We start from the raw sequence: 23,931 nt of genomic DNA on the forward strand, positions 1-23,931 counted from the left end.
CCCCAGTGTGGGGTGTGCAGAGGCAGCCAATCATGATTCTCTCTCATCATTGATATTTCCATCTCTCTCCTTCTCCCGTCCTCTCTGAAATCAATAAAAATATATTTAAACAATAACAACAAAACCCCCACCAGTAAATAAACTAAAATGTATTCAAAGCTCTGATTAAGAAAGGAAATGTGCCATAACAGACATGTTACCATAGGCATTACAGATAAACAGGTGGACATTCAAATCTTCTCTCTGCTACTTGCTAGCTAAATAACCTAGGCTAGAACCATTAGATTCCTCATTTGAAATTCCTCTACTTTAATGAAGTGTTACAAGGTCTAAATGAGGTAGTAGGGTAAGTGGACATTCCATAAATGGTATAGAGTTATATATAGTTTATATAGTGTGTGTGTGTGTGTATGTACGTGTGTGTGTGTGTGTGTGTGTGTAAACATGTGTGCACATGTCTGCGTTACCCCTTTGATCTCTGATCTGGATAGAAGAGTGACAGCACCATTCCAAGTGGAAATTCATGTTCCAAGCTCCGTTAACAATTACAAAGTCAGCTCTAAACCATAAAATTTCTTACTCTTGCCAAGGAGAATACTGTTACAACATTCTGGTATGTTTCAATGATCATTTACTTAATGCCTTTCTTATTTACCAATAGTTTCTAAAATTAAGTTCACATAAACAGAAATAAATAAATAAATAAAATTTACCTGAGACAGTCCACAGTCTCTTGCTTAAGAAACGGCCTATACAATTATTCAACATGAAGTATGCTACCCCAACCACAATAATTAGACAGTCACTAAGCCAGAAGTAATGAGGTAGAGGTAAAACCAACCATCAATGACTATGACGATATTAGGATCAACTATCAGATATGATATACTCTTGAGGAACAGTGAGGAAAGATGCATATGAAGTAGGCAGGTATCCATATAAAGTAAGCAGAGGTCCATAAAGAATACAGACTTATTCTTTTGAGCTATTACAGAACCACTATCAGAGATCCATAGAGTAACAGTGCAATTTACAATTCTTAGAAATACGGATGGACACTCACACACATACTGCTGTTAAGATGATTATTCCATGCTTCCCTGCTTCCCTATGTCAAATACAGCACTGCTTCTGAAAAATTTCAATCCAAAACTTTAAATCATAAAGGAAAGTGGAGAGTGCAATGGGAAATCCTACTGAAATTACTTTGGAATTTCCCACCGGACCTCAAATTCAAACAATATGTTTATTCTCTGCCACACTATAACAAGGGACTACTTTACTATAAAATTGTTGTCAATAAAATCTTTAAGCAAAATTAATGTTTCAGAAAGAAATTACAGGTTCAGCCACATTTTCATGAATCTTCTAAAATACCAATATGGCCCTAGCCGATTTGGCTCAGTGGATAGAGTGTCAGCTCGCAGACTGAAGGGTTCTGGGTTCAATTCCAATCAAGGGGAAGTACCTCGGTTGCAGGCTCCCGACCATGGTCAGGGGCATGAGGGAGGCATCCAATCAATGTGTCTCTCTCACATCAGTGTTTTTCTCAGTCTCTCCCTCTCCCTTCCACTCTCTCTAAAAATCAATGGAAAAAATATTCTCGGGTGAGGATTAAAAATAAAGAAATAAATAAAAAATAAAATACCAATGGGTTCCCCCAGAAAATGAGAATCTAAACCAAACAGCATAAACTTAAAAAAATCTAGAAATTCCTTAAAGCATAAAATATTTCAAATATTACATAATCCAAGGAACAGTAAAATATTTTTCTATATCCCAGAATATTTATCAGAATAAACTCAACTCACGATCTAATATGTGGGAAATCCTCTTCAATTTTGCTGCCTGTGTTTTTGAAAATTTGGAGTGCAGCTTCTGCTACTTTTTCATCATCCATTTTCAGACAAGCCAGGAGAGATTCAAATGTTTCAGCAGAATGAAACGAGATGGGATGTGTAAATGAGAGTACCTAAACAAGGAGTCATAAAAATGATCTGTAAACACTTTCATCTCCACAATATAAATCCAAAATATTAAATATTAAAAATACAGATCAAATACAAGACTAATTTCACTAACAAGTAAATGAGGGCACTATAAACAAAATTTGAAACATGCTCAAATATATAACAGAAATGTTCCTGTGTAAGAAAATTGTATGATCTAAAAAACTCATTTCTTTCCAAATTAAATTATATGCTAATATAATTCTACTTAATTCGACTTAAAATAATGAGTTTCAGTTAATGTTTATTTAATTTAATTTGATTTTTTAAGGGGAATAAAGGTAGAAGGGGACAAAAAAATTTAACAAAATATCTCTATTTCTCTAAATAAAAGTTATTAAGAGACTAGCTAGGAACATTTTTGAGAAATAAAGTAACCCAGAGAAGTAAAACACCGGGTAATAAAAGGTTACAATAATCAGTCAACATGGTAGTTAACATTAGAAGAAACAGAAAAGGGAAAGCAATAAATAGACCCTAGGATATGTAAGAATTTAGATTATATAGAATGTAATACATTATAGAAAAGGCAACAAAACATAAATGAGAAAGGATGGGATTTTTTAATAAATAGTCCTGGTAATACTGTGAGGAAATCAAATCAGACCATCCTCCAAAATATACAGCTTCAAAATAAATTTCAGATAGGTTACATTTCAGATTTAAAAACAAATAAAATTCTCTTAAAATCATGCGATTTTTTAAGCTTAATTGGAATCAAATGTGGACTATAAAAACAAACAAGAAGTAGAAAAACATATTATACCTAATGCCAAATTTTAAGATTCAGAAACAAACAAAATAAACAACATTATTTGGAGACATATACATAGATAGGGATAGTAAAACTATATAAAAAAGAGAATAATAAACCCAAAATTGAGGACAATTATACCTAGGAAATGTGAATGAGGGGAAAAAACACTCACAGAATTCCAATAGTATTGTTGATACTCTGTTTACTTTTCACTGGTATTCATTTTACTAATATACTTTATAACTTACTTTATACTGAAATAGAATATATTAAATAGAATATCTGTATATTCTATAGACATCAAAAATGTCCTATAAAACAGCACAAGAAATAAAAAAGCTCATTTAAATGAGCTAAAAGAAAAAAAAAAAAGCCAAAAATCAAAAGATTATGAAATGTCAGTAGCAAGTGAACAGAGGATAAAAATAATGAATTCACAATAGGGAAAAACACTAATGATTAACATATAAAAGGTATACCTCACTAGTAATAACTATGCAAATTAAGGTTATTTTTTCTTATCAGAATAGGAAATTTCTTAAAAATTTATACTATTCCATATCTGTGGAGACAGGAGATATGCATCTTTATACACTGCTAATGTGTATGAAGAAATTGGGCATGATTTCTCTGTAAAGAAATTTGACTACCTATCTTCCTACCCACCTATCAAACTATGAATTTTGAAAATGGTCATTCTCTTTGAACTAGTAATGCCCTTTAAGCATTAAAAACAATCAAACAAAAAACCACATAAGAGATGTTAGATGTATTTATCTTAGTAGTGATAATAGGAATAAAATGAAAAATATCTAGCAATAGGGAAATAGTTGGAAGCACTATTACACTACAAAAGTGGACCAATCACCATTTCAAAAAATGTTTACTCTTTTTACTATGAAGCAGACGCAGCACTAAAAAATTTAGATACATGATTTAATTTAGTCCTCTGTAAGATAAGTACTATTATTATCACCACGTATTACAGATGAGGAAGCGGAGGCAAATTTTAACTTCACCAAAGTGTCAATCTACGAAATGAGAGCCAAAAATCAGATGTTTTTTGATGCTCTTTAAAAAGTCTTGCCCTAGCAGGTTTGGCTCAGTGGACAGAGTGTTAGCCTATGGACTGATTACTATCAAGGGCATATGCTGGGTTACTGGCTGGATCCCCAGTAGGGCGCTGGCAGGAGGCAGCCAATCAATGACTCTCTTTCATCATTCATGTTTCTCTCTCCCTCTTCCTTTCTCTCTGAAAGCAATAAAAATATATTAAAAAACAAAACAAGCCGAAACCGGTTTGGCTCAGTGGATAGAGCATCGGCCTGTGGACTGAGGGGTCCCAGGTTCGATTCCGGTCAAGGGCATGTACCTGGGTTGCGGGCACATCCCCAGTGGGAGATGTGCAGGAGGCAGCTGATCGATGTTTCTCTCCCATTGATGTTTCTAACTCTCTATCTCCCTCCCTTCCTCTCTGTAAAAAATCAATAAAATATATTAAAAAAAAAAAAAACCCCAAAAAACTCAGTCTTAAAAAAACACTAAAAAATTGCTTCCAAATTAATAAAGGAAAACCAAAATATAAAATTGTATATTCAGTCGATCTCAACTATATAAAAATGTGAATTTTCAAAGATTAAAAGGAATAAAAGAAACTTTGATAGGCTTATGAATGTTTTTGTTCTTTATAATTTTATATTTTCTAAGTTGTCAACAACCAATATTTCTGTAGACTATATTGTTGTAATGAGTAGTACATTTGCTAACAAAATAAAAGATAAAATGGAGATTTAGGAAAAATCTGTCTCCTTCTGGGATAAAGATAAGTAGCTGCTTTGCTCACTAATGAAACCTTTAAATTATAGTCCACCATTTTAATTCTAGGCTACCATATACAATTGAAAACGAAAAATATGTAGCTTATATATTAGAATACACAATTTCTAAATTACCTAAAGTGATTGATAAAATTTTACTTTAGGTTCTATAAACGTAAAAAGCAAATCTCAAGAATAAAAAATGCGATATGTGTAAGAGTTAAGTAATTTAAACAACTAAGCAATTTACCTTAAGCAGTTCAAGACCTGCCCTGATGGCTTGATCAGTTGGAACACCCTCATCTTCATCATCTGCTGTCCCATCTATTGATTTGTTCACTTGCTTAATAAGAGCACTAAAGTATGACCAAAATAAATAAGCAAATAAATAGTTATTATTAGCTGTACTTTATTAGCAATGTTTAAAGAAAATAATCATAAATATTCTACATAGCCCACATCCCAACCATCTACAAATTTGGTTTCCCAGACATTATTGCAAAACAAGAACTATAATATTTTGAGATGCTTGTTTTCAAACAGTATTTGCTTTTGTCCATTCTAATGAGATAACCATATTATTTGATTTGCTATATATTAAGGCTATCTATATTCTTATTCTTATATTTTCCATGGAAGGCCTATGCCCAAACACATGAATGATAACTCTCTTCTAATTATCAAAAATTCACTATTGCTCCAGTAAATAGAACAATATATACGGAGATAATGTACAGATGACAACATTAAACACTTCCAAACCATTTACCAAATATTATTGTGTGTCAAATACTGCTGTAAGAGACAGACATACACAAATCTGCTATTGAAAGGTGTAAAAATACACAGGTAACAGATATACAAAATAAAGCCTCACTAGAACATTAGAATAGATCAAAAAGGAAAGTTTTAAAATTTCCTTCTAAAAACAAGCTTAAGTTATTTTTAAAATAATCATTTCATAAATGCATATCAATTATGTAAAATAATTAGTCACCCTGATAGGTATTAACACAAATAAACATCAGATTAGAGATATAATATGTATCAAAATACAAAAAAGTTCAATTATTCAATGTTCGCTAGATCATCGTTTCTACAAAAATATTAGGTACTGAAAATTCAAGGACAAGCTAGAAGTGAAATTTATCTGTGTCTCTTACAGCATCCTTTTAAATTTATCATCCCCTTAAAACTTGGTATCTTTGAGGATGTTTTCTCTCCTTTTCTGACCATTTTCTCTGATCAGTCAATTGTCAGATCTCCAACTATTCCTAATAAAAATATTCAGGCTGAATCCTCTTCCCATATTTTCAGTAGCCCCAAGGATTTTTACCTAGATGTAACACAGGAATGAAAAATACCACAGATCCAAAATTAAATTTGTTATTTTCTTCCATGACTACGAGCATGCTCTCAGTCTAGTGAGGGAAGGCCAAAAATAAAAAAATACATAAAATGATAATCAAGAAACAATAAGGACTAGAAAAAAGGCCATGGCCAGAAGTGAAGTTATTTCACCAAAAGGCATTTCTGAAGAGGTACAATTGAGCTAACCCAAAGAACAAGAGCCAGACATATAAAAAAAATCTGTGAGAAAAACCAAGATGGCAGCATAGGTAAATACCGGAGATTGCTGCCTTGCACACCACTTCAAAAATACAACTAAAAGACGGAACAGACATCACCCAGAACCACAGGAAGGCTGGCTGAGTGGAAATTCCACAACTAGAAGGAAAGAGAAAAGCATACCGAGACTCAGAGGAGGCGCAGTGCGGAAATGAAATACTAAGGTGCGGAGGTGCGCGTGGAGCAGGCTGGCGGCTGAGGGCGCGGTTGTCTGTTTCAATCAGGAGGGAGTCTCAGGCTCTGAGCTCCAGTTCTGGGCGAGTATCTAGGGATCCAGACTCAAACGGGAGAAGTGGGACTGTCTGGCATCAGTCGGAACTCAAGGGCAGCTTTCTCTCCGAGGTTTGCAGCAGTTGCTGGGACACTGAGAGGCAGAGCCTCTGGGAATGGGACTGAGAGCAGCCATAACTGATCGCTCTGCTTGCCCTGTTGATCCCCTGGGACCCGCCCCGCCCAAGCCTTGCACAGAGGCATTTGCAGGATAGCCTCAGGCAAAGGCTAGATTAGCACCTCCCTAGAGGACAGAAGTTCTCCCACTGCAGACACAGCTGATTCTCACAGCCAGTTGGCCTGGAGGTCAAATCCCTCCCAGTGTTACCTACAACAATCAAGGCTTAGCTACAACAAGACTGTGCACAAAGACCACAAGGGGGTGCACCAAGAGTGTCTACCTCAGGTAATTGGGACACTTAGCACAGAAAGCCACTCTATCGACACAGCAAAGCATAAAAAATACCGAGACAAAGAAACAGGACACAAATGACAAAACTGGAGGAAAGCAGGCTGCTGGATATGGAATTCAAAACCACGCTTTTGAGGTCTTTCAAGAGTCTTCTAGAGACTGCCGATAAACTTAATGAGATATACAAGAAATCTAATGAGACCCTCGATGTTGTGATAAAGAACCAACTAGAAATTAAGCATACACTGACTGAAATAAAGAATATTATACAGACTCCCAACAGCAGACCAGAGGAGCGCAAGAATCAAGTCAAAGATTTGAAATACGAAGAAGCAAAAAAACACCCAACCGGAAAAGAAAAATGAAAAAAGAATCCGAAAATACGAAGATAGTGTAAGGAGCCTCTGGGACAGCTTCAAGCGTACCAACATCAGAATTATAGGGGTGCCAAAAGAAGAGAGAGAGCAAGATACTGAAAACGTATTTGAAGAAATAATGACAGAAAACTTCCCCTACCTGGTGAAAGAAATAGATTTACAAGCCCAGGAAGCGCAGAGAACCCCAAATAAAAGGAATCCAAAGAGGACCACACCAAGACACATCATCATTAAAATGCCAAAAGCAAAAGACAAAGAGAGAATCTTAAAAGCAGCAAGAGAAAGAAACTCAGTTACCTACAAGGGAATACCCATACGACTGCCAGCTGATTTCTCAACAGAAACTTTGCAGGCCAGAAGAGAGTGGCAAGAAATATTCAAAGTGATGAATGCCAAGAACCTACAACCAAGATTACTTTATCCAGCAAAGCTATCATTCAGAATTGAAGGTCAGATAAAGAGCTTCACAGATAAGGAAAAGCTAAAGGAGTTCATCACCACCAAACCAGTATTATATGAAATGCTGAAAGGTATCCTTTAAGAAGAGGAAGAAGAAGAAAAAGGTAAAGATACAAATTATGAACAACAAATACGCATCTATCAACAAGTGAATCTAAGAATCAAGTGAATAAATAATCTGATGAACAGAATGAACTGGTGATTATAATAGAATCAGGGACATAGAAAGGGAATGGACTGACTATTCTTGGGGGGGGGGGGGAAGGGGTTTGGGAGATGCGGGAAGAGACTGGACAAAAATCGTGCACCTATGGATGAGGACAGTGGGTTGGGAGTGAGGGCGGAGGGTGGGGTGGGCACTGGGAGGAGGGGAGTTATGGGGGAAAAAAGAGGAACAAATGTAATCTGAACAATAAAGATTTAATTTAAAAAAATCTGTGAGTAAAACCATAGGTCTGGAAAACAAAAGAGAATCAACTAAAAAATTGAATAAAAGTCAGTGAGATGACACCAACAAAACATTCACTAATCAACAGTGTTTTCTATATTAGTCAGAGTCACCTAAAAAGATATAGAAAAAAATCTATTCACAAACGGGAAGTCAAATATATAAAATGAGTAGGAATAAAATGTTTTAAATGCATAGGATTTGTATATATACTCGATAGCATACCGATTCAAATACAGAAACTTAGTTTCTAAAGGCTGTTCCAGAAGTGATTTGTTCTAAAACTGAATAATTTCCCCAGATTAGAAATAATGTAAATTGAATTAATCCTTTCAAGACACCCCCCCGACACACATACACAGATTCTTTAGTTTTAACCTTTCTTATTGACAGTACATGTCTAATGTACTGTTTAATCTATAAGGAAACACTTATTTTCTTAAATTTATCAAACCATCCCCTACTAATCTTAAAGAAATCACTTTCATACTCGTTCCAGGGTATTTTTCAGGTTAGCATACAGCATCTTTGCTTGTTCATATGTCACTGACTCTGAAATGCTGTCACTGGCTAACTGCTTTTTGTTTATCCAAAACAACAACAGTTTTTCTTTCTACCTCTTCAATAGTCTGTGATCATTACTTCTTTCACTCCTTTAGCAACATGAGCACTCTTGATGGCCACTTTATGTTTTAAAATTGTGCTAATAGTTGATTTCCCCAGCAACTAAAATATTCTCTCCTTTGTTGTCTGAGAGATGCTTTTTGTCATGCTGAGGTATTTATCAGCTTGAAAGGGTTGTCAGGTTGAAAACTGAAGTTTAGACAACAAAGACATTTTTTCAGTGAACTTGGTGAAGAACAGAATTGTTGGAGAAGGGAGACATTCCAGAAAGAAGTTTGACTGTAAATGAAAGCAAGTATTACAAGTGACATTTTTCACTAAATTCATCAATATCTCAGGGGAACATAACCTGATGTGGGATAAAAGTCAATAAACCCATTTTATGGCTCATCTGAAAAAATTATTATTTGGTAATAACCAATAAATTTTAAGGTGGAGGAATGGAAGAACTGTGCCAATTAGATAAAAATGCATCATAAAAGCCTCAAAACACAAAGACACCAAAGTGAAATGTATAAGAGTCCAAATCATCTATCAATTTATGCTATAATAAGGAAACATTTAAAATCAAATGTGCCAGGGTCCAACCCCAGCAGGTCCAGGGGTCCCCAAAGGTGTGGACGGAGTCAGCAAAGAAGGAATGACACGGAGGCAGCCTTCGGGTGATCATCATAGCCAGGTTCCTCTAGCCAGGTTCAGTAGCCAGGTTCTAGTCAGGCTCTCCTGCCAATCTCCGCAGTCAGGTTCAGTCCAGGATCCCCTGCCATGCTCTCTCCATCGAAGCTCCTCCATCTCCAGGTTCCGTGTAGGTTCTGTCTTCTGAATTCTGTCTCCTGAGTTCTGTCTTCTTAAGTTCTGTCTCTTGCTGTCTTGTTACATCTGTATTTATACCAGTTGATTCAATCCTATCAATCTCTATTACAAAGGTTAGGGCGTTTCTTATCTCCATTCCAGGGAGTAAAGATTATGTAGCTTAAGCATGATTGTTTGTAGTGATTAACTACCCGCCTGGCACTTAGTTAAGGAGTTTCATCCCCTCCCTGACTTCAGGGAAAAATTCCTACCTAGGGAAACAACCTTTCTAGGAGAGGCATCCCCTCCCTGACTTCAGGGAAAAATTCCTACCTGGAGAAACAACCTTTCTCGGAGAGGTGACCTTGGTTAAAACACAGCGCCAAGAAGGTGAGCAAACATATTAAGAACTGTATGCCATATATGCCAGGTCCCTTGAAACAGCAAGGATGGACCGGCTCCCGGCACAAATGGGGAAGAATACATTTTTTTTAATAAATGGAATTGATATAGTCAAGAATGTAACCACTTAATATAATACCAAAGGCAGAAAGAAATATAAAGACAAATGATAGATTTAATTATATAATTTAATGTTTATTAATGTCAAACAAATTTTAACATCAACTGAATTGAGTTAATAGCCTTATTTTAAAAAGCATTCTTATAATAAGAAAAAACACACAATTCTTCCAAACTCCTCATAGAAAAATAAAAAGTGCAAATCTGAAGCAGAGATGTATAACTTTATCAGTAATATATTTTATTACAAAAGAACACCTATATACTTATAAAACGGCAGACTGAAAGGTTAATAGCCACCATTTGGAAGAGTTAGGTGAACTGGACACTCACTGAATATTGGTGGGGACTAAAGTTGGAAGTTTTTTGTAAGCCTATTTATAATGGGGTGGTTAACCAAGAGGACTCTGGAGCCAGACTTCCTGGATTTAAATGCCATTCACCACTTCCAAGCAATGGGCAAGTTATTCAACATCTGTTTAACTCACTGTTCCTTATCTGTAAAATGAGAATAATAATATTTCTTGTCTTATAAGAAGTAAATGAGGTAAAACATTTAGAATGATCCCAGGCACATTATAAGCAATCACTGTTACTACCTGTTATTCTTATTTATGTTTTAAATATGGCCTACTGATTGCTAAAGCTAAAGACCTATTTTTGGCTCTCTCACTATTTGTGGTATACATTATTTCCGAAAACTTTCTCCATCTTAATTTTCAACATATTGCAATGCCCCAGAGATTTTCAACAGGTGTGCCATAATACTTTTTTAAACATGCAATATCTAACTAATTAGTCAGGGGCACTCTTTTCCCTTAGACCAGTGGTTCTCAACCTTCCTAATGCCGCGACCCTTTAATACAGTTCCTCATGTTGTGGTGACCCCCAACCATAAAATTATTTTTGTTGCTACTTCATAACTGTAATTTTGCTACTGTTATGAATCGTAATATAAATATCTGATATGCAGGATGTATTTTCATTGTTACAAATTGAACATAATTAAAGCATAGTGACTAATCACAAAAACAATATGTAATTATATATGTGTTTTCCGATGGTCTTAGGCGACCCCTGTGAAAAGGTCGTTTGACCCCCAAAGGAGTCGCAACCCACAGGTTGAGAACAGCTGCCTTAGACTGTCAAATAAAAAAAATGGCAATAGCCAACACAATAGCCCTCCCATGTGAATGAATCAAAATTATACCTATTTTTTTTTGAGTGTTAGATCAGCAAAAACTATATTTTTTTGGTGTGCTACAGAATTTTAGTCATTAGTTTGTGTGCCATGGGATGAAAGGGCTGAAAGCTGTTGTAATAACCTAATTTTCTTACATTTCTCTAATTTTTCTACTGTTTTAAAACCACAAGATTCAGTCCATGATCTTTGGATCCTTTTCTTTGTACAAAATCCCTTGCTCAGAGAAGTAATCCAGTCAGTTTCACATTAAACTCAATTTACCTTGGTTTTTTTTTTGCAAAAATTGTTTGCCATGTCCAAATAGGAAGCACAACCTTCCTTACACCTCCTTGAAAACCAGCTCCCTTTTCATTTTTTTTTTAAAGACATTATTATTCTCTTCATCATTTGGACCTGAATCCTATTACCTCTGACTCTCCCTCATCTTTATTGATGACCCATTTTTTAGGTTGTTCTTTTCAAATCTTTCTCAAATATGATTCTTCCTTTCCATCCCACTAACACCATCCACAGACAAGTGCAACAATGCTTTAGCAGTCTCTTCTCCCATCCTCCTATCTTTCAACAATCCATGGTTCTAACAGAACAAAGAGAAAAGTAAGAGCTTTAAAGATAGATTTTAAGTGCTTTCCACAGTCTTATTCCAGTCATCTTAAGGATCATCTCAAAGCACTTTAATACTTCTCTAAACTGTAGTTTACATAGATGGTAATCATTTTCTAAATAGCCTTGTTTTTCCTAATCCAGTTAGCTTGGCTTATATTAATCTCAATGCTTAGGATATTCCATTTCCCATCTCGGTAGAAAAAAAATCTTAATCATTCTTCCTCTTTGGTCAAATACTACCCCCTTAGAGAAATCCATTTTTAATCATCTGACATTATTTGCACTAATTTTATGGATCTAAAATATAATCTCCTGATTAAAATTCTTTATTAGATTACTAGACAGAAGGCTGATGAAAAGCAGATAGTATGTTTTACCAATACCTAACTGGAATTGCTTTGAATACAGAAGGCACAAAATTATTTAACTAATGCAATTCAGTCTGATTCAGATTGTTTTTCACACAAATGAAGAAGGTTCTAGTGTTTTGTTTTCTTTTTCAAACCACAGAACCCCTTCTTCAAATGAAAATTGATACAATAAGAGTTCAAAGTAACTAATGGATATCTAAAGTAGGACGTCCCTATTTTGTGGGGGGCAGGAGGGAGTATGGGCCAAGTTACACCCTGTCCCCTCCACCCCTAAAAATAAGTCCCCAAAGGGTATAGGTGGTACCATTAGTATTATTTCTTTTAGATTCTAATATAGTTCTGAAAGATATTACTGATGACTAATAAAGCAGTATGCTATACATACATTATAATTAGCTTATTTTTTAACTAGTTGAAACATTTTAGGAAAAGTTTTTTAAAAAAGCTCTTATCATATTTTACAAAAGGAAATTAAAGACATAAAAATAAAAAGAAGTATTTTCCAAGATCACAGTGATATCAAAGCTGAAACTTTATAAGAGGGTTGGTTTAAAATTAGTATCTCCAGTTCTCAAATATCTGTGAAAATGTATGTTTCTTTATAATATATGCTCACCTAGTTTTCTTTTCCTGAGGGTATACTTGTATGTATTACCTAATCTATGAAAGCTAACAAAATATAGGAATTCCTAATACACTGATAACAGATAAAAACTAGGCTTGGATTAATAATTCATCACACAAATTAAAGCAATTTATTTGTATTACCTAATCTACGCACACTAATAAAAAATAGGAATTCCTGGTACACTAGTAACAGATAAAAACTAGGCTTGGATTGGTAATTTCTCACACAAATTAAAGCAATATTTAAAATTAAAATAAAAACTAAATATGCACAAATGATCATGTATACACACATATATGGATATATATACACACAGGTATATACAGATGACTATAAAGCCATTATGTATATACATACCTCAATACAGATGAGTGTCTTGGTACAGCAGGTACTCATCAGCGACTTACTAAAGCATGAATGAATATACAGAAATAAAAATTTAATATTTTTATATACAAATACCTGATAGATTCAGTATCTATGTGCACAGGTGCTATCCTCTCCAAAAGAAACTTGATCATTTCCAGAAAAGGATTTGTTGGCTGTTTGGGGTTGCCCAACTTCTTAGTTATTTCACGCTGTAACGTAGATTTGTTAAAAATATTACAAACATATGTTTAAATGATTACATATAAATGTTAAGAACCTACCATAATTAAAACCATGTATTACTGGTACTAAAAAAAATTGAATCAAAAGAAACTGAACAAGTCCAATAAAAAACTAAATTAAGAATTTAGCATATAAGAAAGGTAGCATATCAAGTAGGAAAAAGATAGATTATTCCATATATTATATCAAAATAACTGGACATTTAGAATAAAAACAGAGTTAGACCCTTATCTCATACCTTACAGCAAAAATATTCTAATAGGATGAAAACAAATACAAAAGAATAAAACCAAGTGTCAGTAGACATACAAACTTTAGCAAACACAATTATCAGAGGAGCTTGTGGAGCTACAGATTCCTGAGCCTTGTTGTGGAGATTCCCATTTAGTCAATCTGGGATAGAGCCAAGAATTATCTTTTTTAATAGCCTCTTGAAAAAAAACATGGACAACGGATTTAAAAAAACTGTCATACAATATTTTCATTGACTTGTAACAGAATGAGATTTCACAAGCAGGGCTCGAAAGGAAAAATCCTTGAGAAGACTGCTGATAAGACTCAGCTAAATAAAAAAAATTATGGCTATACTATATACATTAAAATAATACAAAATAACACAGAATATAAACTGTAATTGAAAAATAAAATTTAAATTAAAAAATAAAGCTAAAGTATGTAAGGGACGACATAAAATGAAAGGACAAACTACAACTGACAGAAAATTATTTGTGGCTCAATTAACACAAAATGCCATGAATAACAAATCAATAAAGACAAATATTCTAGCTAAATAGGCGAAGATTAAAAACACAAAAGAAAAAGGTATAAAAGAATTATAAATAGCTACTACACAGGAGAAAAAAGTCAGATGACTAGCAGCCAAGAATTACAAATCCTATCAAAATAACTATTGTTGTTAAGTTTTGCTTATTTCTAACAACAAAACTGACCAATACAGAATTTATCCTAAGGAAATAATGAAGACTATGTAAAACTATTTAGCCATAAAGATCTGAATTAAATTGTTCTTTAATCAAAAACTGGGAGAAAAGTCTACATATGTAACACACAGGACTGTTCAATAAATTACAATAAATATATTCAATGGTATGCTCTATTGCTATTCAATATCTTACTGTAAAAGACTAAGTAATGAAAATAAGTAAAATGAACAAAGCATTTATTTCAGAAGGATATACACCATACTATAAACAGCAACTGTCTCTATAAAAAAAATATCATTTATTTATATTGTATTTGTGACATTTTCTGAATTTTACATGAAAAATATAAATTTTATAAAAGGGGACCAAAAAAAAAGTTTGGGGGTTTCTTCAAACATTAGCTCTTTTAAATTTTTCTTCTTACCACACAACCTTCAGCCTGTTTGCAGGAACATGTTGGACTAACAAGTACTTCTAACTGTTTTCTTATTTTCTCATCATCTTCCAACACCTGTGTGAATTTCTTCATGAAATCCTGAGCCTTACCAGGATCTGGCAAATTTCCTAAAATTCAATTAAGATAGAATTTAGAAATTTCTCAAAATTTTGGCTCAAAATGAAATTAGCTTCAGATAGATTCATATCTGAGCAAGTAACACCAAAGCACAGATTCACTTTTAATAGTCAGCTTATGTAATAAATTGAATTGATTCTGATTAATAATCCTAACTTGCATCTATACTGGGAAAGACTGAACTGGCTATCCTATATAATAAGAGCCTAATATGCAAACTGTCCCCTCAACCGGGAGTTTGACCGCTTGCTATGATGTGCGTTGACCACCAGGGGAGGTGCAAAACATGGTGGGTGTCGGGAACGCAGCACTGGCAGCAGAGGCCCTGCCAGCCCTGATGGGCCCCGACGAGAGCAGGACCGAGCCAGGACCGTGATGGAATGGTGGAGCAGGGGAGGGGGCGGCACCAGGTCAAGGCAGGTGTGAGCGGGGATCCAATCACCTCACCCATCTCCCCACAGATGGCGACCAGCGTTCATTACAGAGAAAGGGCAAATAGCAAAATTGAAATATTTCTTCTAATTATTTTCCTTTCAATGTGCATGAATCCATGCACTGGTCCACTAGTTCCTAAATAATTCCTTGTAATATATAAGGGCATTAAATGCCAACCTGGGCATTAAATGCCAACCTGAACAGTAATTCCATTATCCCCTTGAGCTTCCTGCATACATTGTTCTTTTTAACTCACAGCAAGAGATCAGTAAGTTTTACTTTTAAGAAATGATTTCCTTGTATTCCATTGTTTATTATTAAACCATCCAGATAATGCATATGCACACTCCTGCTATCTGACATCAACACATGATAAGCAATACGTTGCAGGTGTTACTGCCAGACATGCCATTATTGTACAAGAAAGAATGAGTCTTTGTAGAATCAATAATAATTTTTATACTAGTCTCCTACTGTGTCCATGTATCAAAAACACTATGATGGCTAATAAAATATTGATCCTAGATTCTTTTTTTTTTTTTTTTTGGCTACTTACAACTGCTACAGAGAACCAGATAAGATACTTATAACAGAAATTATAATACAGAACTATGGTCTTTAATAAAAGTTGTAGAAATTCAACTGAATCTTAAAATGTAAGTATAGTAAATGTAGTCTTCAAGTTCATATACAACTCTGAAATTCCATTTTAGTTCATGGCTAGATCACTGACTGTAGTAAGAAGAAATTTTCCCCCTAAATAATTCACTGATAACCTTTTTCAGGGTTCTATAACTCAAAATACATACTTCGTTGTTTTTAAATGATTTTAGAAAATGACCCTTTACAGCTCCTCCACAATGGATAGGCATCATATTAAAGATTACAGGAAGGCCTACCATTTTAACAAACAAAACAGAATGACAGATGGGAGAGGCAGGAGAGGAAAGGAGGAAGGGAGATAGATAGAAATGGGGGGGTGGGGGGGGACGAAAGCAACAAAAAACCTTTAATTCAGTATTCCACAAATGTACTTGACCATAGATTCCTCTTTTCTAACAATACAATTAACTCCTGCAGGATACTAGCATTCCTCAGAACAGAATTATGGAAATACTAAAATTGTTTGAAGAAATGGATAGAGATAGAGGGAGGAAGAGAGAAAGAATATAGGAGATGATATACTTTAGGGGTAGTGTCCACACCCAAACTGCTAAGGAGATAGTTATAAAAAAGCTTGCTATAAGTTATCCAAAAGGACTGAAAATGAATTTATGTTTAACTGTCTAAGACTCAAATATACTTTGGGCTTAAAGCCCTACTTATGCAAAAACTCTTATCACTTAGTCTAAAACCCATGAATTAGTTCTTCAGTGTCTTAATATTACTTCCATACACATCTTGAAATATTTGTTAACATCTCAGAAATCCATCTAACCTCTCTTCATTATTACTCTGTGGAAGCTCAGCAAAAGCATTCCTCTAGGTGTTTATTTTCCCTGTCCCTCTGTGATCCACAGTGGTCTGGAAGAAAAAGCAAATGCCCTGCAACAACTGCTATTATCTCTCCCTGCACTGAACCAAGAGGATATGCTACATAATCCTTTTGTCTTTACTATTCAATGCAATTAAGTAACGTTTTCTTTGAAATTACTGAAAGCAAAAAGGCTAATTAATAATTGTTTTCAAAGAAACCCTTTTGTAATTATTAGGTATATCCTTCATTATAGATTTGGCTCAAAATGAAATTAGCTTCAGACAGATTCACATTAAAGCAAGCAATACCAAAGCACAGATTCACTTTTAATGTAATAAATTGAACTAATTTTCAAAAATAAATGTATGTAAGTCCTTTATGGAGCTCTTGCTTGTATCAACAAACAAAACATTTCCATGCGGTATGCAAAGTAAATAAAAAGTCTGAAAAACAAAGAGAAAGCTGAGCTGTCAAAAAAAAATCAATCAAAAACTTTTTAGTTTTTTTCTATATTATTATATCCTAAAATGGAACTCCATGAAAAACTTGAAATTACCAGAAATGTTTCAACTAAAACTTAAATTTTACATATAATATTTGAAGTAACTTACTTGTAATGACCATCACTTTTGAAAATATGGCCTTGACACTGGTATCGGTCTGAAAATCACAGAAAAAAATGCGAAATTAATATTTCCTAATAATAATCTTCATTATATTTCTTCAGAACATTAGATAAGCATAACCTACAAATGCTCCAGCCTTACCACCACTAAATGCTCCTTCTTTACCTACTAGAGGCCCAGTGCATTAAATTCATGCATGGGTGGGATCCCTAGGCCTGACTGGAGATCAGGGCTGGGCCGATTGGTGCTCAAAGGCCCCAGTGGGGTCGGGAGAGGAGGTGATGGTCACTGGGCCAGGCGCAGAAGGAATGGACACCAGATGCCGACGCTGCCACCATGCGGTTCCCCGCCTTCCCCCTCCTCCTTCCCTCACCACCAGGCCACCACTGCAGCGGGTGGGTGGCAGGCCAATTGAGACCTGCCAGCTAGAAGGAGGGACGGGGCGCAGGAGGTTGGCCACCGGCCCCAAGGAGAGAGCTGGCCCTTGGCCCCCCTGGGAAAGGGGCTGCGTCTCCCCCACCCCCAGTTCCCCGTCCCAGCCCAGGGCCAGGGGGAGGGACTGTGGGAGGTTGGGCAGCTGGGGGAGGTTTGCTGTGGGAGCGCACTGACCACTAGGGGGCAGCTCCTGCATTGAGTGCCTGCCCCCTCATGGTCAGTGCATGTAATAGTGACCGGTCGTTCAGTCTTAATAGTCGCTTAGGCTTTTATATATATAGATGTTCAAACTCCAGACAAACTCAATGAAAAGTGGCAGTGAACTCATTCTACATCATCACCTCTTCCCTCACCCTGTTATATCATCCTCCAAACCAAAAAAAGAAAAAACAGACTACTGCACCACCTTTAGGACAGGAAGATATTATTTTTCTTTATTACTAAAGGATCAGGGCAAGTAAGTTAAGGAAAAAAACAATCTGAAATGCTGGTGTTCGAGGTTTTACCCTGATCTACAAAAAAAAAAAAAAAAAAGTTAAGTTTACAATTCTGATTGACTTAAGGTATTTCTAAAATGTTTAAGCCTGAGGATTATAAAGCATCGTCATGAAGCTTATAGGGAAGATTCTGAATAAAGCCAATTTAAAAAGATTCCATTAACATGAACAATTTTCCCAAGAGTGCTAGCTATTTGCTACATCAGAGTAGTATTATTCCAGGCATGAACATGTTCACCAACTGAACTGCATGTAATAATACACTCTGTAAAGTCAAATGTATAGAACAAGTTTCAAAGAATGCTACTTATTTGTTGCACCAGGTGTTATTTTTTTTTAAATGTCACTGAATAACTCAACTCTAAAATACGGAGCTCAAAAAACATTGGGGTGAAGAAAACAAATCAAATAAACAAACACTATCTCTATTAAGAAGGTGCTTGCTGGGAGGAACTGAGAAACAAATATAATAGATTGTAAGAGAGTTAACTCCCAAATATTTGGATTAAAAATATTTGAATAAGGTTTCTGTTTAATTTGGGAGAAAAGAAATGGTGTGCTGGACTTTCAAGAAATTAATCCACATGAAAAAGAAACGTTATCAACAAAGGTATAATCCTGGAAATTACCAAGTCACTTTGAATGACACTGAGCAAATCAATTTAGTTAATGAACCAGAAGGACTCCAATGCTGAGCTAAGTAAGAAAATAAAACTATCTTAACGGGCTAAATAATGAAGAAGGCAAAAAATATATATCGATCATTAAGTATCTAAGAGTCTTCCCAGTAAAATAGAAAGAAATATAAACACCCACAAGTTAAACACAGCTTTGTATTTTTTTCTAATTTTATAATGTGTACTATAATTCTTGATATAAGCAAATATTAAGTAATTCCTCATGTATAGGAGAGGATTACTATAAACCACTTAAATAGAGCAAGCTCATTAATTTTTATAGCAAATGGACAAATTTATACCTAGGAAAACAGAAAGCAACTCTGCTCTATTGACCTCTGTACTATGAACATGAGGCATACATTATGAAGGATGGGAGGATTTCTAAACTATGGACTAAAAAATAAATGAAAAATAACACTATATTGTGTTTCCAAGATGCAATTTAAAATGACCAGGCACACTGTTTTTCCTATGATTTATACTTTTTATAGGCTTGCATACACCATTCTAGGAAAAAAAAAAAAAAAAAAAGGACCATCCTAAAATCATTCTAAATGTCCAAAAAATAAAATGCGATGTATCAACTGGATGAATACCCCTATTACATTATAATCATGAAGAAGAACATTAATGTTACCATAATATTAATTTTAAATAAAAATTTCAATATACTTAATTCTACATATTAAAACTTTCTAAAATCACAAGGCTATACAAACACAATGGGAGAATTTTAGTGTGGCAAGATAAAAGTATATAATTTTACTCTGTTACCTGTGCTTTCAATGATGCACAGTTACTCTTTTGGTGTGTGTGTTTTTCAAATTTAAAACTACAAAAAAAAAAAAAAAACCCCACAAAAAAAAAAAAAAAAAAGAGGGAAAAAAAAAACAAAATCAAAAACCCTTAATTCTGAGTCCTCAGAAGGAAAACATTCTTTTTCCTGTTGGGTATCACCTTTTACAGATATAATAAATTCCACTTTTCCCATACAGTAAGTTTCTTCAAAATTTCAGTGTCCTAAGTTAGAAACCATAGCTTCTAGAGTCAGAACTGTTCCACTCAGAAATAGCTGTTTAACATACAGCAGTAATGGTAAAGACAAAACTTAATATCAAAGGAAAAGTTTTCATTAAATTTAACTTACTTTGGGTTGCTTAATTAAGTCAAGCAAATCCTTTACTTGATGTCTGAGCAGATTTTGACATTTCCACATTTCATTCAATGCTCTGAAAAAGACAGACATAAGTTTAAGTAACAAAGGGTGAAAATCCTTCCAGAACATTCTAACTATATTAATTTTTTTTTTCAAGTTCAAAACCCAAAAGGAGGTGACAGAGATGAGGTAAAATTAACAGGACTAAGCAATTAATGATGTATGGAGAAAAAGCAAAGCATCAAATAGAACAGATAATAACATTTAAGAAGATAGCTGCATCAAAAGAAAGAGATTAGTGGTGGTTTTTTCTTTTGTATAAAAATCAATCAATTAAAATATGTTTGTAGGCTAGGGTGTAGAAACTAGCTACAGAGATTATAAATTTGAGAAATAAAGGAATATTTGATGAAGTAAGGTTCTGTGGAGGCAGGCAGGCCCAAAAGAAATAGACACATTCTCCAAGACAGCGGTTCTCAACCTGTGGATCGCGACCCCTTTGGTGGTCAAACGACCCTTTCTACAGGGATCGCCTAAGACCATCCTGCATATCAGATATTTACATTATGATTCATAACAGTAGCAACATTACAGTTATGAAGTAGCAACTAAAATAATTTTATGGTTGGATCACAACATGAGGAACTGTATTTAAAGGGCCAGAAGGTTGAGAACCACTGCTCTAAGAGAATGGGGATACTTTTTCCTACAACAGAAATATATTTATTGCATTATATATGTATACAGTATTTTATATGGCATACATTAAGTAATATATTATGGATTACATATACTTAAATTTCCATATCCAAATAATATTCTTTGCTGTTTTCAATTATCTGCACTTCTATTAACCTCCATGATTCCACATATGAAGCACTGCCATAAAACAGTAATACAGAAACATACAAAACTTTTTTAAATAAATAAAACAATTATAAATTGTTTCATATTTTCATTCTCCTCCTTAACAGTATGTTTTAAAAATACCTTTGGCCCAGCCAGCATGGCTCAGTGGTTGAGCATTGACCTATGAACCAGGTCACGGTTTGATTCCTGGAAAAGGGTACATGCCCAGGTTGTGGATTCCATCCCCAGTATGGTGCATGCAGGAGGCAGCAGATCAATGATTCTCTCTTATCATTGACAAGAGGCCTAGTACACGAATTCGTGCACAGGTGGGGTCCTTCAGCCTGGCCAGCAATCTGGGCCATCTCCCTCAGTCCTGATAGGGGCCAATCAGGGCTGGCTGGCAATGGGATGTTGGCTGTGGGAGCACACTGACCACTATGGGGCAGCTCCTGCGTTGAGCATCTGCCCCCTGGTGGTCAGTGGGCATCATAGTGACTGGTCAACTGGTCGTTTGGTCAACTGGTCATAATGGTCACTTAGGCTTTTATATATAGAGATGTTTCTATCTCTTCCTCTCCCTTCCTCTCTGAAATTAATAAAAATATATTTTTTAAAAAAACACCTTTTGGAGTTTTTAAATAAATTAGTTTAAATTTAGATACTTAAATTCCTTCACAGTAGTGACTTCAAAATGACAAAACTCTGTATTGGAGCATTTTCAATTAACAAGTTAAATTTGAATTATGTAATTAAAATATTAATTTTCAAAGAAATAGTCATCTGTAAAATACTTTTGAGCTTCAAAGTCAGAGCTCAAAGTCAGTAAATTCTATCTCTTCCTATACACCCTATTATTTACAACTTCTGAAAGACCTGCATTTTGAAACATGCATTAAAACAGAAATTACATTGCCTGTCATAATTATTAATTTAAAGATGAAATCTCATGCAATTCTAAAGCTCATTATAAACTACTAGAGGTCTGGTGCACGAAATTTGTGCATTCGGGGGGAGGGGGGGAGTCCCTCAGCCTGGCCTGCACCTTCTCACAGTCCTAAGGGGATGCCCGACTGACGGGTTAGTGTTACCAAGGAGGCAGAAGAAGCTCCTGCCACCACCACTGCATTCGACAGCAGGGAGCCTGGCTTCTGGCGCACTGACCACCAGGGGGCAGCTCCTGCATTGAGCGTCTGCCCCCTGGTGGTCAGAGTGCATCATAGCACGGGTCATTCTGCCATTCAGTAGATTTGCATATTATCCTTTTATTATATAGAATAGTATATAGAATTATTGCTATGGCTTAAATAAAAAAGCGATCATAACTGACTCAGATTTTCTATTACAACATATTTAGGGAGCCCATACTCTCAAACATTTTAAGTTATAATTAAGCAGCAAAGACAATTATCCTGTGTCTGTCTTTCTACAGAGTCCTCTTAAAAACAAAAAAACTATACCCTAGAAGCAATACTGCTATAATAGGGAGACAAACATATATTTTTCAAATGTGTTTTTATTCATTTCACAGAGGGAGTGATAGAAACATCAATGATGAGAGAGGATCATTGACTGCCTCCTTGCACACCCCCTACTATTTATTGAATATTAACCTGAATTCCAGTTCTATAATGTAAACAACCTGCTTAGAGCTTGTTTATTTTCACGTGTGCTATCTGACATTTCAAGCAGACAACTTGTTCCCTCAGTAGGGCTTCTCCTTGTTTGCACCAACATAGTTTGTGCCACCTCAATGAAAAAGGCAGGTACCTTGGGCTGCAGTCAGAAACCTGTCCAAATGGTAAAGAAAACCTTTCTCCAACCTTCTGCTCTAAGTTGGCCCATCAGATTCAACAGTACAAAAACCGCCTGGATAAGAGCCTGCCCAATGAAGAACACATCCAGGACACCTGATACTAATGCTTACTCTTGTCCCTAACAGTTGTTCTGGGAAATCTGGGGAAGGTGGACATACACATCCTGAACAGAGTACTCAAGCCTGCCTCTATTCTCTTTTTCCATAACCAAGATATTTAGTTAACTTAGGGGCTTACCCCAAGCTGGTACACATCAAAAAGTCTAAAATGTATGAATTTTTTGTCCTCCCCCAAAGAAAATCTATCTATAATAATGAAAGCATAATACGGTAATTAGACTGGACATCCTTCCAGACAAAGCTGGGGCTGCGAGGGAAGCCCAGGTCCCGGGTGCCAGATGGAAGCCGGTGACAGCAGCTGGGGGAAGGAAGGCCTACTCTTGCACGAATTTCGTGCATTGGGCCTCTAGTAACTATATAATAAAATATATGCCTCTTTTGACAAATAAGAATAAATCCTTAACAATTCTCACCAGGAACCTGCCTGCCATGCAGGTATTCTTAAGCCCTTTCAAATTAGAGGTAACGAATTCAAATGACCTCTGGGCTAGAATGGTAATGTAAATGAATGAAACATGACAGGTGTTATAATATGGAATTGTGAGGACTGTGGTGAAACAGGAAACATTAATGAAAATAGCCCTATCATTAAGTATTCAGGAAAATGAAAAAATGACAGAATTTGATACCCAAAACATCTGCATTAAATTAGATGCCTAATATTGTTTAGGAAGATGTAGAAACTTACAAACCACTAGTGGAAGTATAAATTAGTATAATCATATTGGACAGTTCAAGCAAATAACTAGTTCCCTCACTAGTGCTTCATAAAACTGAAGATGTAC

The 23,931-nt window shown here is 35.3% G+C and overlaps 1 protein-coding gene across 11 annotated transcripts in view; it reads right to left on the reverse strand.

Annotated features, from left to right (window-relative positions):
- Positions 1 to 23,931, reverse strand: part of PDS5B (PDS5 cohesin associated factor B) — a 270,172-nt gene that overhangs the window by 96,030 nt on the left and 150,211 nt on the right. For all 11 annotated transcript variants that reach the window (XM_059684439.1, XM_059684448.1, XM_059684441.1 and 8 more), the window contains 6 exons: positions 20,353 to 20,434; positions 17,579 to 17,627; positions 14,906 to 15,045; positions 13,388 to 13,503; positions 4,834 to 4,939; positions 1,812 to 1,972 (listed from right to left, as the gene is read on the reverse strand). In XM_059684439.1, the coding sequence (XP_059540422.1) occupies positions 1,812 to 1,972; positions 4,834 to 4,939; positions 13,388 to 13,503; positions 14,906 to 15,045; positions 17,579 to 17,627; positions 20,353 to 20,434 (654 nt within the window). The remainder of the gene's footprint in view (positions 1 to 1,811; positions 1,973 to 4,833; positions 4,940 to 13,387; positions 13,504 to 14,905; positions 15,046 to 17,578; positions 17,628 to 20,352; positions 20,435 to 23,931) is intronic.

Source organism: Myotis daubentonii, chromosome 2 (genome assembly GCF_963259705.1).
Source record: "Myotis daubentonii chromosome 2, mMyoDau2.1, whole genome shotgun sequence".
Taxonomy (NCBI): Eukaryota; Metazoa; Chordata; class Mammalia; order Chiroptera; family Vespertilionidae; genus Myotis; species Myotis daubentonii.